The 16,709-nt window shown below is 37.3% G+C and overlaps 1 protein-coding gene across 5 annotated transcripts in view; it reads right to left on the bottom strand.

The window, feature by feature from the left end:
* Positions 1–8,045: 8,045 nt before the first annotated feature.
* Positions 8,046–16,709, bottom strand: part of LOC131409944 (zinc finger protein 879) — a 51,561-nt gene continuing 42,897 nt past the window's right edge. For 4 of the 5 annotated variants that reach the window (XM_058547703.1, XM_058547698.1, XM_058547708.1 and 1 more), the window contains 2 exons: positions 16,133–16,228; positions 8,047–12,080 (listed from right to left, as the gene is read on the bottom strand). In XM_058547703.1, the coding sequence (XP_058403686.1) occupies positions 10,684–12,080; positions 16,133–16,228 (1,493 nt within the window). In that variant the 3' untranslated portion in view covers positions 8,047–10,683. Of the gene's footprint in view, positions 12,081–16,132; positions 16,229–16,709 lie in introns of all 5 variants that reach the window. The other variant, XM_058547731.1, reaches the window with a different exon arrangement.

The following is a 16,709-nucleotide window of genomic DNA, read 5'->3' as shown; positions in this document are numbered from 1 at the left end:
GCAAGTGCAAAGGAAATTTCCTTTATTTCAAAATTCATTTAACAGTGCAACGGAGGAGCATCCACCTAACCTTTGACTAGAAGTGATTAATCTGCAATGTAATGATATGCTAAAGGAAAATATCAAAAGAAGAATCTAATGGAATTATATAAATGCCTTCCAAGCAATGACTATGTTCAATTAAAATCATCATATGCTCATGGACTGATATCACTACTTGGCATACCTTTGTGAAAGAACATTTTCAAAGATGAGATACATAAAATTTCACTACAGATCAGCATTAACAGATAAGCATTTGCAACCAATTTTTTTTACAACAACTTTATTCAGATAGCATTCATATACCATGCAATTTACCCAGTAAAGTGTACAATCCAATGCTTCTTAGTATATTTACAGAGTTGTGCAACCCTTAGCACAATCAATTTAGAACATTTTCATTGCCCCAAAAAGAGACTTCATGTTCATTAGCAGGCACCTCAGATTTTCCCCAACCCTCCAAGCCCTTGGCAACCAATTTTACTTTCTGTTTCTATGGATTTGCCTATTCTGACCATCGCACATAAATGGAACTATACAATATATGGTACTTTGTGACTGGTTTCCTTCACTTAGCACAATGTTTTCAAGGTTAGTCTATGTTGTAGCATTTATCAATGTTTCATTTCTTTTTATTGACAAATAATATTCCATTGTATGAATATAGCACATTTTCCTTACCCATTCATCAGTTGATTAACATTGGGTTGTTTCCACTTTTTTGACTATTATGAATAATGCTGCTATGAACGTTTATGTACAAGGTTTTGTATGAATGTATGTTTTCCTTTCGTTTATCTTGGGCATATACTTTGGAGTAGAATTGCTGAGTCATATGGTAACGCTATAACTATTTTAGGAAACGCCAGATTATTTTCCTAAGAGGCTGCACCATTTATACTCCCACCAGCAGTGTATGCGAGTTCCAATTTTTCCACATCCTTGTCAACACTTTTTATTATGTCCTTTTTATTCTCCCATCCTACTAGGGGTGAAGTGGTATCTCCTTGTAGTTTTGATTTGCATTTCCTTGATGGCTAATGATGTTGAGTATCTTTTCATGTGCTTATTGGCCATTTGTATATCTTTTTTGAAGAAGTATCTATTCAGATCCTTTACCCACTTTTATTTGGGTTGTCTTTTTGCTATTGACTTGTAGTAGTTCTTTATACATTCTAGATATAAACCCATTATCAGATATATGATTTGCAAAATTTTTCTCCCATTCTGCTGATTGTCTTTGCACTTTCTTGATGGTGTCCTTTGGTACACAAAAGTTTTTAATTTTGGTGATGTCCAATGTATTTACTTTTTTCTTTTGTTGTTTGTAGTTTTGGTGTTATATCTATGAAAATATTTCCTAATCCAAGATCACAATGATTTATGCCTATGTTTTCTTTTAAGAGTTTTATTGTTTTAGCTCTCACATTTAGGTCTTTGATCCATTTTGAGTTAATTTTTGTATATGGTAGATAAGAGTCTAACTTTATTCTTTTGTATACAATTGTCCCAGGACCATTTGTTGAAAGACTGTTCATTCCCATTGGATTGTCTTGGTGCAATAAATTTTAATGATAGGAAGCACTAACTTTGAATCTCATTTAAGCAAAATGGTTACCCCTCCCCAGAAAAGATATCCATTATTCTTGTTAGTAGGCTCATACTACAAAAAATAGTACTGTTTTTGTATTTTGAATTTCATCATTAAAAATTTGTGCTTGCGGGGGTGGGTGAAATGGGTGAAGGTGGTCAAAAGGTACAAACTTCCAGTTATAAAATAAATACGTCATGAAGATATAAAAAAAATTGTGGAAATTTGTTTTCTTTCTTGCTATAAAGTACCTACAAAACATCCTTAATTTTTCCTCTTGGTCCACAAAGCCTAAAATATTTACTATCTAGCCCAAAAAGTTTGCTGACTCCTGCTTTAGATCATTATACAATGTCTTCCACAGTGAACCTTAAGATCAATTACATTCTACAGGACTCCAATTAATACACAACTTGTAAGTCGTTATTGAGTGACATGAGAATTTCAGAGACAACTCCTATCAACACTAACAAATGCCTACTGTGATATAAATGTAGATCATTATAGTACAGCTATCACCACTACTGTTTTGGAACCTCAGGTGCAGAGCCATACACATTCTAGAGCAAGAGGATATTTCACATAGATGCCAGCTTGAGGACCAGGACGCAGCTGCCCTGCTTGGGATAGCATTTCACCCTACACTTTTGCTCTGCTGGGATCCCAAACCCAGGAAGGGTGACATTGCCTTTCTTTTCCTCTGAGAGCAAATTCATTCTTCGGTTTCATTACGCTTGCTGTCTTTCATCTCTCCACTTGGTTGTAGATTGCCTCCTTATCCTATAGGGGAAATGTTATGCTGACCCTAAAAAACCAATTTCCTTTCTAGAGGGAGCAGCTTTTTCTAAGATGAGCATGGTTTCTCCTCCCTTTTAAAGGTAATTCAATTCTTATCCCAGTCTAGGTTTTCAGGATCTATCTCCAGTTTCAGCCCCATCACTAGGGATCTTTGCTAACTGTAACTAACAGTTAACAAAGCCCTTTAAAATATCTGTTAATTCTGGTGTGGGAAATGTGATTTCTGTGGCTGAAGAAAGAAAGAACTAAGGGAAGTGGGTGGAGCAGCAGAGAGCAGTACCGAGCTGTCATGCCAAACAGTGTCACAAGCAAACATAGGAAACAAACTTCTCTCTCCACTAACCTCTCTACAAGCTCGTCTCCCAGCAAGACAGAATAGAAAAAGCCACCAGCAGCCCTCTTTGGTGTACATCACACAAATCTTTCCATCTTTTACACTAGGACTTCCTAGATACTGATTATAAGGTTGGGAGAAAGAGTTGTTTTTACCCCGCGCTCATTCTGAAAACGTTTATTCTCACTTGTTTTGCCACAGTCCTCTTTACCCTTCCTATAAGAGGGAAGAGCAACGACTGGGAGATGGAAGGGGATGGAATGTTCCCTAGAAGACACAGGATGTGGACCAACATGAGCAAAGAGCCTTCTGGCATTAAGTAACTAATTGCTGGGAATCCAATTGGGAACTTCTTGGTACAACAATGAAAGAAAATCACTCAGCAGAAACATAGACAGGCGAGGAAGTTTTCTTCAGTTTAGGATATTTCAATGATATAAATGAAAATATTCTGTCAACTCATCTGGTCCGTATCTATCAATCATCTATCGAGATTTGTTTTCACAGATACATAAAACTAGAATCCAGAAAGAGTATCAAACTTTCCCAAGTTCACAACAGTGAGTGGTAAAACCAGCTCTTTAACCTCAAGTCTTCTGGTTCTGAAACCAACGTTCCTTCTACAACATCTTAGCACCGTGTTTGAAACCAAAACACATTCAGGTTGTTTTTCTGTAGCTTCACGTGTGAGCCCTATCACCTTCCCACAGGGGCAGTGACAGCCTTCAATTGTAAGACTTCCATCTTCAGGTTTTCTCATTGGTTGTGGCCTTGCAGGGTTACAAGTGAACTCTGTACCAACTTCATTTTTCCATTAGCTGTGAATTTTGATATGAATTCAGACTCCTGTTTGTTCTCTTGGTTGCTTCTGTCATATTAACTCAGGTACAAAATTCACCTCTTTGGCCTTGAAATGCCTTTTACAATAGGCACTTCCATGGTTCATCCATAGTATAATACAACTTTATGCATGCAAAGACACAAACACACAGATCCTGGACACATATTTTTCTTGTTTTTAAAAATTGTTTTTAAATTTCCCATACAATAAATTTGACTTTTATTGGAGTTCTGAGTTTTAACACTTGAATAGATTTGTATAACCACCACTAATCAGGATACATAATAGTTCCATCACCCACAAAACTCTCGTGCTACTTTGTGTGTGTGTGTGTGTCTGTGAGGAAGATTGGCCCTGAGCTAACATCTGTGCCCAAATTCCTCCATTTTGTATATGGGACACCACCACACACGGCTTGACAAGCAGTGTGTCAGTCCACACGTGGGATTCAAACTTGCGAACCCTAGGCCGCTGAAGCAGAGCATGTGAACTTCACTACGTTACTGGGCCAGATCCTCTTGTGCTACTCTTTTGTAGTCAAGTCCTCTCCTCACCTCTAGTCCCTAGCAACCACAGATCTAGTCTCCATGTCCATAGTTTTTGCCTTTTCCAGAGTGCCATTTAAATGGAATCACATAGCATATAAGCTTTTGTGACAGGCTTCTTTCACATAGCATGATGCCTTTGACACTCATCCATGCTGTAGAATGTATCAACAGGTTCATACCTTTTTATTGCTGAGTAGTATTCTATTGTATGGATGTACCACAATCTGTTTATCCCTTCATCCACTAAGGACATTTGGGTTGTTTCCAGTTTTTGGTGATTATAACACTTCTATAGACATTCATGTACAGGCTTTTGTATGAACATAAATTTTCACTTCTTAGAGTGAATCCTAGGAATTGGATTGCTGGGTCACATTGTGTGTTTAACTTTATAAGAAACTGCCAAAATGCTGTAACGTTTTTCATTTCCACCAGCAGTGTATGACAGTCCCAATAGCTGTGCATCCTCACCAGCACTTGGTATTGTTTTTTGTTTTTTTTTAATTCAATTTTAGCTATTCTAATAGGTCTGCAGTGATATCTCATTGTGGTTTAAATTTGCATTTCCCTAAAGGCTAATGACATTGATTATCTTCTCATGTGCTTATCTGCCATTTGAATATCTTCTTTAGTGTCTGTGAAAACTTTCTGCCTATTTTTTTATTGGGTTATTTTCTTATTGAATTTTGAGTGTTCTTTATAATTCTGGATACAGTTCTTTGTTGGATATATGATTTAAAAATATTTTCTCCCAGGCTGTAGCTTGTCTCTTCATTCTCTTAACAGTGTCTTTCAAGGAGGAAAAAAATTTTACTTTTGATGAAAGCCAACTTTTTTTCTTTCATGGATTATGATTTTGGTGTCATCTAACGGCTCTTGCCTAACCCAAGTTCACAGACTTTCTCCTGTTTTCTCCTAAAACCTTATAATTTTACATTTTACATATAGATCTATGATCCATTTTTAGTTTATTTTTGCAGAAGATGTGAGGTTTAAGTTGAAGTTCATCTTTTTTTTTTTTTTTTTTTTGCATATGGTCAATTATTCCAACACCACTTGTTGAAAAGACTATTGTTTCTGCACTGTTTTCGCATCTGTGTAAAAAATCAATTGGCCGTATTTGTGTGAATTTAATTTTAGATTCTGTACTCAGATCTTGGTTTGTAAATACCATTCTCTATAAAAGAACCAGGGATCCCTGGAGAAATGAACAACTTAAGGGTTGGGATAACTTTAGGGAGCAGGGAAAATACAACATGAGCCTGGAGCATCTGACAGTGCCAGAAAATAAAGGAGAGCTAAACCAAAACATAATAGAGGCATGTGAAAGCAACAAAGGTGCAAGTCTGAAAGAGCTCCCAGTGGCCAAGCACACAAAAATGCGAGTAACAAAAAAAAAAAAAAAAAAAGGTTTCCAGGCAGTGCCCTAAATTTGATCTTTGCTTGGAAGCTGTTTCTTAATTTTAGCATATCCTGCTTGTCTTGGTGAAGCTGAGAATCTCCAAAACCATTAAGTCCTGGCTTCTTTTTGTTTAACAGCCTTTCCCATAGTTTACATCTCTCACATTTTACTATAAGCAGCAAGAGGCCAGGTGGCACCTTGAACATTGTTTGAAAATCTTCTTAGTGAGATCCTATCGGGCACGTTTTACCTTCCACACCACTGAAGGTGACAGTGCGCTCAATGGTCTGCCACTACAGTACAGGGATCCTTCGTCCTCCAGTTTGCAATAACACTGACTTTGCTTTTCTGCAAGTCCTCGTTTGCAGCCTTGTCAAAGACCATGCACCTTCTCTATTAGCAGTTTCTTTAAAGCACTTTAGGTTTTACTAGCACACACTGCCAACTGCCCAGCCCAAACCACTCCCACATTGTAGGTGTTCATTACAGCGCCCCCACTCCAAATATCAAAATCTGCATTAGTTACCTGTTGCTGCATATCAAATAACCCAACTTAGCAGGTCAAAACAGCCAACATTCACTAACACTTTCTGGAGGTAGGAATCCAGGAGTGGTTTAGCTGGGTGTTCCTGGCTCAGTGTCTCACATGCAGTTACTGTTGGCTGTGACTGCAGTCTTACTTGAGGGCTGAAGTGAGGGAGGATCCACTTCCACTCACTCACATGGTTGTTGGAAGGCCACAGTTCCTTGTTGGCTGTTGCCCAGAGGCTTCAGTTCCTAACCACATGAAACTCTCCCTAGACCGTCTTAGTGTCCTCACAATATGGCAACTGGCTTCCTAAAGGACAATGATCCAAGAGAGCACATGCCCAATACAGAAGCCACAGTCTTTTTATAACCAAATATTTTAAGTGACATACCATTACTTCCACCATATTCTATTCATTAGAAATGAGTCACTAAGTCTAGTCCACATTCAAGGGCAGGATAGTTAAGTTTCATCTCTTGGAGGGAAGCCTATCAAAGAATTTCAGGATATAATTTTAAAATGGACTCTTTCTGTTCCAGTAATCTGCATGTCCACCCCTTCACCAATATCAGTGTCTTTATTACTGTATCTTTATAATGAGACAAAGTTGAGTAGTTCGAGTCCTCCAACTTTATTCTTTTTCAAAATTGTTTTGGCTACTCTACTTCCTTTGCCTTTCCACATAAATTTGAGAATCAGCCTGTCTATATCTACAAAAGCATCCTACTAAAATTTTTATTGGAATTGTGTTAAATCTGAAGATTAAATTGATGAGAACTGAAACATGGTATGTCTATTTAGCTCTTCTTTGATGTCATTCATCAACATTTTGTAGTTTTCTGATTCACTCAAGTTTGTAGTAGCATGGAGATCCTGTACGTTTGCTGGATTTATATCTACGTATTTCTTTCCTCTTTTTCTTTTCTTTTGGAGTTACTGCAAATGGAATTTATTTAAATTTATTTTCTAATTGTTCATTGCTAGTACATAGACACATAGATTAATTTTTACATGTTAACCTAGTATCTCGTGACCTTGCTGAACTCATTAGTTCTAAGAGCTTTTTTGTTGATTCCTTGGGATTTTCTAAGTGGACAATCATGTCATCTTTGAATAAGAGACCATTTTATTTCTTCCTTTATAAACTGAATGCCTTTTCTTTCTTTTTTTGCCTGATTACATTAGCAAGGACTTTCAGTAGGAGGTTGAATAGGAGTGTTCAGAGTGGACATCATGACTTGTTCCTGATCTTAACATCATTCAGTTGATCACCATTAAGTATGAAGTTATCAGTTTTTGGTATATGCCTTTTATTAGGTTAATTTCTCTTTTATTTCTAATTTTCTGAGTTTTGAATCATGAGTGGGTATTTAATCTTGTCAATATTTTTTTCTGCATCAACTGATGTGATCATTTATTTTTTTCTTTCTTGTTTAGTTTGGATAATATGTGTCAATCTATCTTTAACTTTACTGACTCTTCTGTCATCTCTATTCTGCTACTGAGTCCTCCCAATGGTTTTTTTGTTAATTTTGTTACTGTATTTTTCAGTTCTAAAACTTCCATTTGGTTCCTTTTTATATATTATCTATTTTCCTGAAGAGAATTTTTAAGTTTCCACTAAAAAATGGTCACACTTTTTGAAACAATGTTGTAATATCTACTTTATAATTCCAACATCTGTGTTATCTTGGGGGTAGTGTCTGTTGTCTTTTTCCTTATGAATTGTTGAATATTTTGTTTTATATTTTGTGCAATTCTGCATTATATCCTGGACATTTTAAACATTAGGAGACTCTGGGTCCAGCTCAGGGGTGAGTCTAGGATTACATACACAACTTTATTTATTTATTTATTTATTTTTATAATTTTATTTATTTTTGTCCCCCCAAAGGCCCAGCAGATAGTTGTATGTCATAGCTGCATAGTCTAGTTGCTGTATGTGGGACGTGGCCTCAGCATGGCCGGAGAAGCGGTGCGTCGGTGCGCACCCGGGATCCAAACCTGGGCCACCAGCAGCGGAGCGCGCGCACTTAACCGCTAAGCCACAGGGCCGGCCCACATACTCAACTTTAGATCACTTTCTTGAGGTTCCTTTTCTCTGTCACCACCCTGACACATCCAGCTCCCAGGGGCCACTTCCTTTTCATGGTCTTCTGGTTAAAAATCTAAGGCCTCAGGTTCTGCTCTCTGCTACACATCTCATAGATACATCTACCTCTAGGTCCAAGTACCAGGAAGACAGTGACAGAAGAAAGGTAATGGGGCTTTCCCCAACCTTTTGGCCCACAGTTCCACTGACCAGAGACAAGGGTTCTTCTCTCTCTGAGGTTTAAATGCCTGCTCAGCCACCACTGTCTTCACCACAGGAATGTGTGGATCTGCTAAACTGGTCTTACTTCAAATTCTGGTTTCCTTCCCAAATCTGCCTACTACCATTTCTTTTCAGGGTCCTCAGACAGCTGCTCCACGCATTCTCTCCAGGGTTTTTAGTTATACTTAGTAGGAGAGATAAGGTGGTGTGTGCTTACTCCATTTAAAGTGGAACGAGAACCAACCAAAAGTTATTTTATTTCCAATGATTACATCCCTAGAGGATACACTCTCAAACAGGAAATTTATGAGAGTATAAAGGAAGAATCCTGACTGGAAGCTGCATATTCCTCACTTTATCTGGTCACATTTTGCCTCAATTTTTTATTATTAAAATTTTAAACATACAGAAAAGCTTAAAGTTTAAAGGGTGAGCAATGAAGATCTCTATATCCCCCGCAAAGATTCAACAACAGTTGACTATTTCTTTTACATTTTTATTTGAAAATATGCTGCAAATATCATGACTTTTCAAACTTGAAAACTTTTACATGCATCTCCTAAGAATAAAGGCATTGTCCTATATACCTCAATACCATTATCACTTATAAGAAGTTTAAACATACCACATTATCTACTACCCATTTCACCCTCATATTTCCCCAAGTGTCCCCCCAAATGTCTTTCATAGTTGTTTTAACTTTTCTGGATCAGAAGCCAATTAAGGATCACACCTTGCATTTGGTAATGTCTCTTGAATGTCTTAATCTAGAAGAGTCCACCTTTTGTTTTATTACACTGACTTTTTGAAAAATCCAGAACAGTTGTCTTGTAAAATGTCCGAAACTCTGGGTTTGTCTACTTCCTCACTGAGTAATTCAACTTGTTCCTCTATTCCCTATATTTCTTGCAAACAGGAAGATAAGTCTAGATAAGAGATTTAATTAGATTTTCATTGAACATTTTTGGCAAGAATACATCACGGATGATCATGTGTGCTTCATGCTGCATCTCATCAGGAGTCACATAATGTCAGGTTGTCCCACTAGTAGTGAAACTCAGTTTGACAGCCTGATCTCTCCATGATAAAGGCATACCTTTCCTTTGCAATTGGTATCTGTGATCTTTAGACACCATGTAAATAATGATCTTTAATTTTTTTTCACCTAATGGGTTTTACCATCCATTGAATGTGCCTGATTTAGTTACATTAAGCATTGTAAATGATTATTTTTTTCTAAATCTATCATTCCATGTACAATTAAAAGATGGCATTCTTCAAATAAGTTTATAAAGAGCTTTCCTTTTTTCTCAATTTTTCATCACGGATTTACTTTATTTTTACTTACCATGTTATAAGTAATTAGTGATTATTCTTTTTGATGTTTAAATTGTCCTAAATTTGACTAGTCGGAGTGCCTTCAAGTTGGCTCTCATGTCCTTCTGACATTTTCCCCTTAGTCTCCAAGTGCTATCTTCTTTTTGTTTTGTTTTATAAAAAGGTCCTCCAGGCACAGCTTACACTCCAAATAGGGAATCAGCCATTTCTCCAAGGAGTCCTTCTTCCTTTTAGTGGGGAATGGCATTTAGAAACCAAAATCTGGGTCTAAGAAAGTATTTGCAATGAGTCTCTTTACTTGCTTCACTTTACTCCACCTTCTGTAATACTATAATATGACTCTATTCAGTACGTGGAATTGTATCAAATTAAGAAATAATGAAGGAAAGGTAAAGGAAGAGAGACTCCATTTGGGAAAATTTTAACTTTCAAAACTAAATTCTAAATTAATAAAACCACATTTTTTAAATCATCAAAGACTTTTGGAAAAAATATATATATATTCAAAAACTGTGTGTATATATGTACACACCATACATACGTGCACGTGTACATATGCATATTTATATATATAATTGCTGGTAAGGCAGTTCATAAAAAGTGAGCTTAATAAAGAAAATTCATCTTAAAGGTTACTCTTAGAAAGAGAATAAAATCTAATGAAACAAAACTTACATTCCATTATTTTCATGTTTTTCTAAAAAAAGGCCTTTTACATTTTTTCTATGAATTTAGAAGTTTTTATACGTTTTTAGAAACCTTAGAATTTAATGGTTCTTATAAAATTTGGCAAGGCAGTGCTCTTCATATTTTCATTGATCAATTTCACCATTACTTAGTGGTAACTAGCATATTTTCTCCAGGAGAAATAAAAAAGACTTCTTCTATCAGGAGTCTGTGTGCTATTTATTATTCTCCTGATTCGTCTCCAATGAGAAGTCTTGAATTATTTGAGAGACGAATTAAACCTCACATGGCTTATCTCCTCTAAGAAATCTGTGATCCCATATTCCTTCCATTTATAGAGTTTTTCTTGATTGTGAACTTTTTTGTGTCTACAAAGATTTGATCTGTAACTGTAGGCTTTCCCGCACTCCATACATTTATAGAGTTTCTCTCCAGTATGGATTCTCTCATGTTCAGTCAGGAATGAATACTGGCTGAAAGCTTTTCCACACTGATTACACTGATAGGGTTTCTCTCCAGTGTGAATCCTCTGATGCCTACAAAGGTTGGATTTGCAGCCAAAGGCTTTCCCACATTCTCCACATGTATAAAGTTTTTCCCCAGTATGCATTTTCCGATGTTCATTAAAGGATGAATACTGGTTGAAGGTTTTCCCACATTCATTACATTGATAGGGTTTCTGTCCAGTATGAATTCGCTGATGTTCAAAAAGGGTTGAGATGCGTGTAAAAGTTCTCCCACATTCCAAGCATTTACACACCTGTTCTCCAGTATGAAGCCTCTGATGTTCAGCCAGGGATGTAAGCTGGCTGTAACCTTTCCCACATTCACTACATCTATAGGGTTTCTCACCTGTATGGATCCTTTGATGTCTATGAAGTTTCGCTCTACAATTGAAGGCCTTTTCACATTCACCACATTTATACAGCTTCTCTCCAGTATGAATTCTCTGATGTACAGTGAGGGTTGAACACTGGCTAAAGGCTTTACCACATTCCTTACATTGATAGGGTTTCTCCCCAGTATGCACTCTCAGATGTTTGATAAGGGTTGAACTGCTGCTAAATGCTTTCTCACATTCATTACATTTGTAAGGTTTCTCTCCAGTATGAATTCTCTGGTGGGCAAGAAGGGACGATCTATGGCTAAAGCTTTTCCCACACTCATTACATTTGTAGGGTTTCTCACCAGTATGAATTCTCTGGTGTTCAATAAGATGAAGACTCTGATTGAAGCTTTTCCCACATTCATTACAAATATGAGGTTTTTCTCTTGGATAAATGTGGAAGCATCTCATTAGATCAAAATCCTGTTTAAAATCTTTCCCAAAATTATAATATATATTAGGTATCCCTTCTACAGGAACACTCTGTTGTGTAACAAGAATTGTATTTATAAATAAGCCTTTCCCCAATTCAAGACTTGTATGGTTTCCATCTCCACTAATGGTTTTCTTGTTTGAGGCTACCATTTGCCTAAGAGGCTTCTTCTGTTGCTCCTGTTCTGTCCTGCTCTCAAATTCCAAAGCTTCTCCAAACTTTATGTCCCAATGACCAAACTTAATGGCCTTTTTATTCATTATTCCCTGAGATGTTTCTTCTATAAAAATGTCCTGTCTGGGAGGCAATGCTTCTATTTCAGGCCAAGTCTTGAAACCTGGAATGAATAAGAAGAATTAATGCCTCCTTTGCTGGAAGATGCAAACATGCATCAGTGGTTCAATAAAATTGGTAAAAATACATATAAAAGAGGTTTCAAACCATCTGGTCTCAAATATAGAGTTGAATCTGCAGAAAAACAAGATGGAATGGAAAGAGAGGTAAACAGGTTAAGGAGCCGTATGGGACAATACACTGGACAAATTAACACTGAAAATGAAGAGACTGCAACTTGAGAGAAGTAAAGGTAGACACAGAACTGGCTGAGCAGGAGGTGTGAAGGTACCGAAAAATGTCAGCTGATAAGCTCAAGCTGAATACTATGGGACACCTCAGTTATCTGCATTTCCTACTCTGAATGCACTAGAAGCAGGTAACTTGTCTTTACTTTCTCCTTTCAACTCACATGTTGCTTTTATTACATTTTCCCCTATGTTCTCACTGAAACTCTATACACAATAATTTCTAAATATTTAAAATGTTTTTCTTAAATTCTGTGATTTTGTATGTGACTATGATTTCATATCCTAGTCTTTACAAGGGGAAACAGTGTGTTAAAAAGAGGAAGTTCATGTTTTAAAACTTACAGCAGCCCTGAAGCATGACTGTGTTGATGATATCCGATCTAAGTTCAAGATGCTAATTATAAAGAGGAAAATATGGAGCAAATCAGCCATGTGCCACAATCTACCCCTTGCAATGGGAGGAATAACAATTTTTTCATACCCTGCCACCACTTTTCCCCTTTCCATTTGATCGTGAGGAGAAACAGACACATGCATTTCTTCTAACAAGCTGCAACCAGAAGATTGACCTCTCTTTGTAGGAATCTTTTGAGACTAATGAAAGTCTACAAGAGACCGGAAGTCAATATGTCCTGAAGTCCTGAAATATACCCAAGCCCCAACTTTAGATCTGATGCTAAGTGAAATGATTTAGCTTGAGCAGATTCTAAGGAGCTCTGGGTTAAAACCTGGCTTTCTTTAATCAATCCATGACTGAAAATAGATTAAAATCAAATAATTGTATGTACTTAAATAAACTATATAACTTAAATAAAATATAACTGGATTATTTATGTTTACAAAAATCCATCTATTTTACTGAAATTAAATAATAAGAGGAACAAGAAACACAGGTTATAAATCTGTATAAAAATACAGATTTTTCTTAGTTAATATCTTTGGAAAACCTAGCAGTTTGGGCTTTCAAGGATTAACCAGGGTACCTTCTCTCTTTTTGTCCTTTCCTACAGTATGACCTTCCCCGGCCATCCAGAAATTCTACTCTGATCCCATTTCTCTTCAGAAAATTATTTAAGCCTCAATTGACCATATTTTTCTTAGAATTTCAAAACATATTTTACTTACACATTCTATCACCTTACCTTACATATACGTTTATGAAAATAATTCATTTGTTCAATGAGAACAGTGGATATGTTTTATGATTATTCGTTAATTCCTTATTGTGCACAACACAAGTACATAATCAGAATGTCTTAAGTAAAAAAATAATCAATGAATGGGCAGAATGAGTTAGTGGGAAAAATTATTATGAAGGGCAGGTGACCTGAAAAATGAAAAGATATTCTCTCCTCTCATACTGGACTCCTGAGACTCAATCAGTCATTTACTGAACAAACATTGAATAATCAGCAATGAGAATATGAAATAAATAAATGACCAAACAGTAATAGTTAATTTCTCCATGATGTGTACAGCCTCAACTGTATAATTCAGGCTTGAAGTTCAGAGAATGAAGATACCAATATCAACCATATTAGTGAAGAATGGTTTTATGAAGGAAGTTGGACAATAAAGATGATATGGATTTCAACAGAAAAAGAGGATTCTGTGAATCAGAAAGAAAGCCTGATCAAAGTCATCTGTGGGGAAGTACACATATCAGGGGAAGCTTAACAGCTAAAGAAGGAAATCCAGGCTGGAATTAGTTAAAAATTTGGTTCAGCAGGGTGAGGCCAAACACAGAGTTCCTGAACAACTGGCCGAGGAATTTAGATAATAATGTAGATAACGGGAGGGGTTGTAAGTTCTTACGCAGATAACGGTAAGAAAAAAATGGTCATTTTTAGTGGGCAGCTTGGATCAGAAGAAGGACAGAATGGAATCTGAAAAACAACGAAGTTGCAATAGTCTAGCTGGATTGAGTACTTGATTGTGAGCCTCACCGCCACTGAGCTAATCATAGAGGCAATTAAATTAAATTAAAAAAAAATTAACTAACTGCAAGGTATTAGATGCCAGAGGCACAGAATTCAAGGACCTGGTCTCTCCCTTAAATATACATGATCTAATTAGGAAAATAAATAACAACAAAATAACTATAATTCTTTATGATGGACACTGTAATGGATATGTTCCAAGGTATGTAGAAAGTGCTATATCAATGCAAATGATTGAAAAATTAATGCTGATTGGGAAGTAGGAAAAATAAGGAGAAACCTAAATATTAGGGGTGGCATTTTAGGCAGACAGATGGATCTTGAAAGATAAGTAGTTTTCCAGTGGACAAGATGGAAGAGGTAATTCAAGCTGAAGGAACAACATACAAATGTTAATGAGTATGCAGTTTTGCCCAGAACATGGAGTTGATGTGGAAGTGGCCACTGATGAGACTGAAAAGGAATATGGAGACAGGCTATGAAGTAGGTTTAATGTTACATTAACAAATTTTACTTTACTCCGTGGATAATGGGGAAACAATGACCTCTCTTGAGGTATAGGATAAACACCTGAGTTTCAGAACGATCACTCTGCTGGTGGCAAGGAAGGTGGGAGAGGAAAACAAGGCCCAGAGAGGGTAGATAACGTTCCCACAGCTCATTAGACTTGTAAGTAGTGGTAGGGGTACACCAAAATTAGGAACGTCTAATGCAAACCACGATCTTCAACACTCTACTGCACTGCCTACTAACTCTGTATTCGGAGAAAATTGTATTTTAATAAAGATGAAAAGTATCTTTAGAAAGAATGAGCGAAAAAAAGACGTCAATGAAGGCAAAAGTCCTAGATTAAAGGTCAAACCAAAGATAAAAGCAAACTATTGGCATATCTCTGTCACATGGTGAATAGAAACGACATTGGTGATCTAAGTTTCTGTCACTGCATTTCAGCTTTCTAGTTCTGTGACCGAAGTATGTATAAATCTCTGATGCTCTGTGTCTTCAGATATAAAAAGAGGTATCTAAATTCGATCACCTTTAAGTGATCCTCCAGCTCCAACAACCTATAGTTTTATGATAAAGACCAACTAGATTAGAATAGGCTAGAAGAGTAGTGAGCAAACTACGGGTCTCTGGACCAAATCCAGCTGCCATCTGCTTTTGTAAAGTTCTATGAGAAAACAGCCACATCTGTATTTTTAAGTATTGTCTCTGGCTGCTTTTGCACTACAATAGCAGAGTTAAATGGTTACAATAGAGACCATATGGCCCCAAAGCCAAAATATTTGCTATCTGGCCTTTTATAGAAAAAGTGTGTGGACCCCTCGACTAGAAGGGCTACAGTGGTGATGTTAATGAGAGCTGGTTGAATATAACAGTGGGAGAAGATCACCCAGTCTCCAAGGAGATAAAAGGGAAACGTGAGTTCAGAAGTCAGAGACAAAGGAGAGTTGATAACACTTTGAAATATGTGGTTGGTGAAAGAAATGAAAAAAAAATTATAAAGAATTCAAAATATGGCAGCAGAAGGTGGAAAGTAGTTGAAATCTGTCAGACATGAACATATGTGAATACAGGTGGAAAGAAAACCATGAAGAGCAAGAGGTCAAAGATGGTAGAAGTGAGTGAGGCTGCAAAAAGAGGAGAGGGATGGAGAATGCAGGGAGCAGTATGAGAAGACAGACATGAAGACAAGGACCTTCTCGATGCAGAGGAAACCATTACAACCAAGGGGGCTTCTGTCTGGTGGCCCTGAGCATTTCAAGAGGGCTCGGAATTTCCAGGAAAGTTTCCAGAGCACTGCCTCTTCATGGCCTGCTCATGTATAAAGACACCCTGTGCCCATTTCCCAGTCACTCACTCACCTAGGCAGGTGTCTTGAGGGATTTCTTTTTCCACTGTGCAGGGATCTTCTCCTTGTTGCAGCTGGCAGATCACCTTTGGCATTGAAAATGGAATCCCTGCTCGTGAGAAAGGAAATGGAGTTTGAACAAATGGTAGGAAGAGAAATCCCAGAATTCACAAACCAGAACCTACAGGGCAGAGAAGGCAAGCCTTGGGAGGCAGAGTAGGCAGCACAAGCACATCTGATGGGACTGGGGCTTTCAGGGGATGGATCAGGAGGTGGGTTTCGATTCAGAAACAATATAGGGCCCTGGCTATGCTGCCTCTAAGATTAGGAGCTCTATATGTTTTCCAGAATCTAAACCGGGATCTAGTCATTGGAGTAGAAGGAAACTTTGATTGGGAGGTGGCATGGGAGGAAGGCACAGGAAGGAGAAAAGAAGAGCATGAAGGGCATCACACAAAAACGTACACTTCCATCTCTACAGAGATTCATCTTTTCCCGAGGCACAGTAGGGTAGAAACCTGCACACTATGAACCCCAAAGAGGGACCTCTTAAGGTGTTCCCACAGCAGATTCTTCTTTACAGGCAAACC

This window comes from Diceros bicornis, chromosome 1, assembly GCF_020826845.1.
Source record: "Diceros bicornis minor isolate mBicDic1 chromosome 1, mDicBic1.mat.cur, whole genome shotgun sequence".
NCBI lineage: Eukaryota > Metazoa > Chordata > Mammalia > Perissodactyla > Rhinocerotidae > Diceros > Diceros bicornis.
The sequence above is the reverse complement of the archived record's forward strand: the minus strand, read 5'-3'. Positions and strand labels throughout refer to the sequence as shown.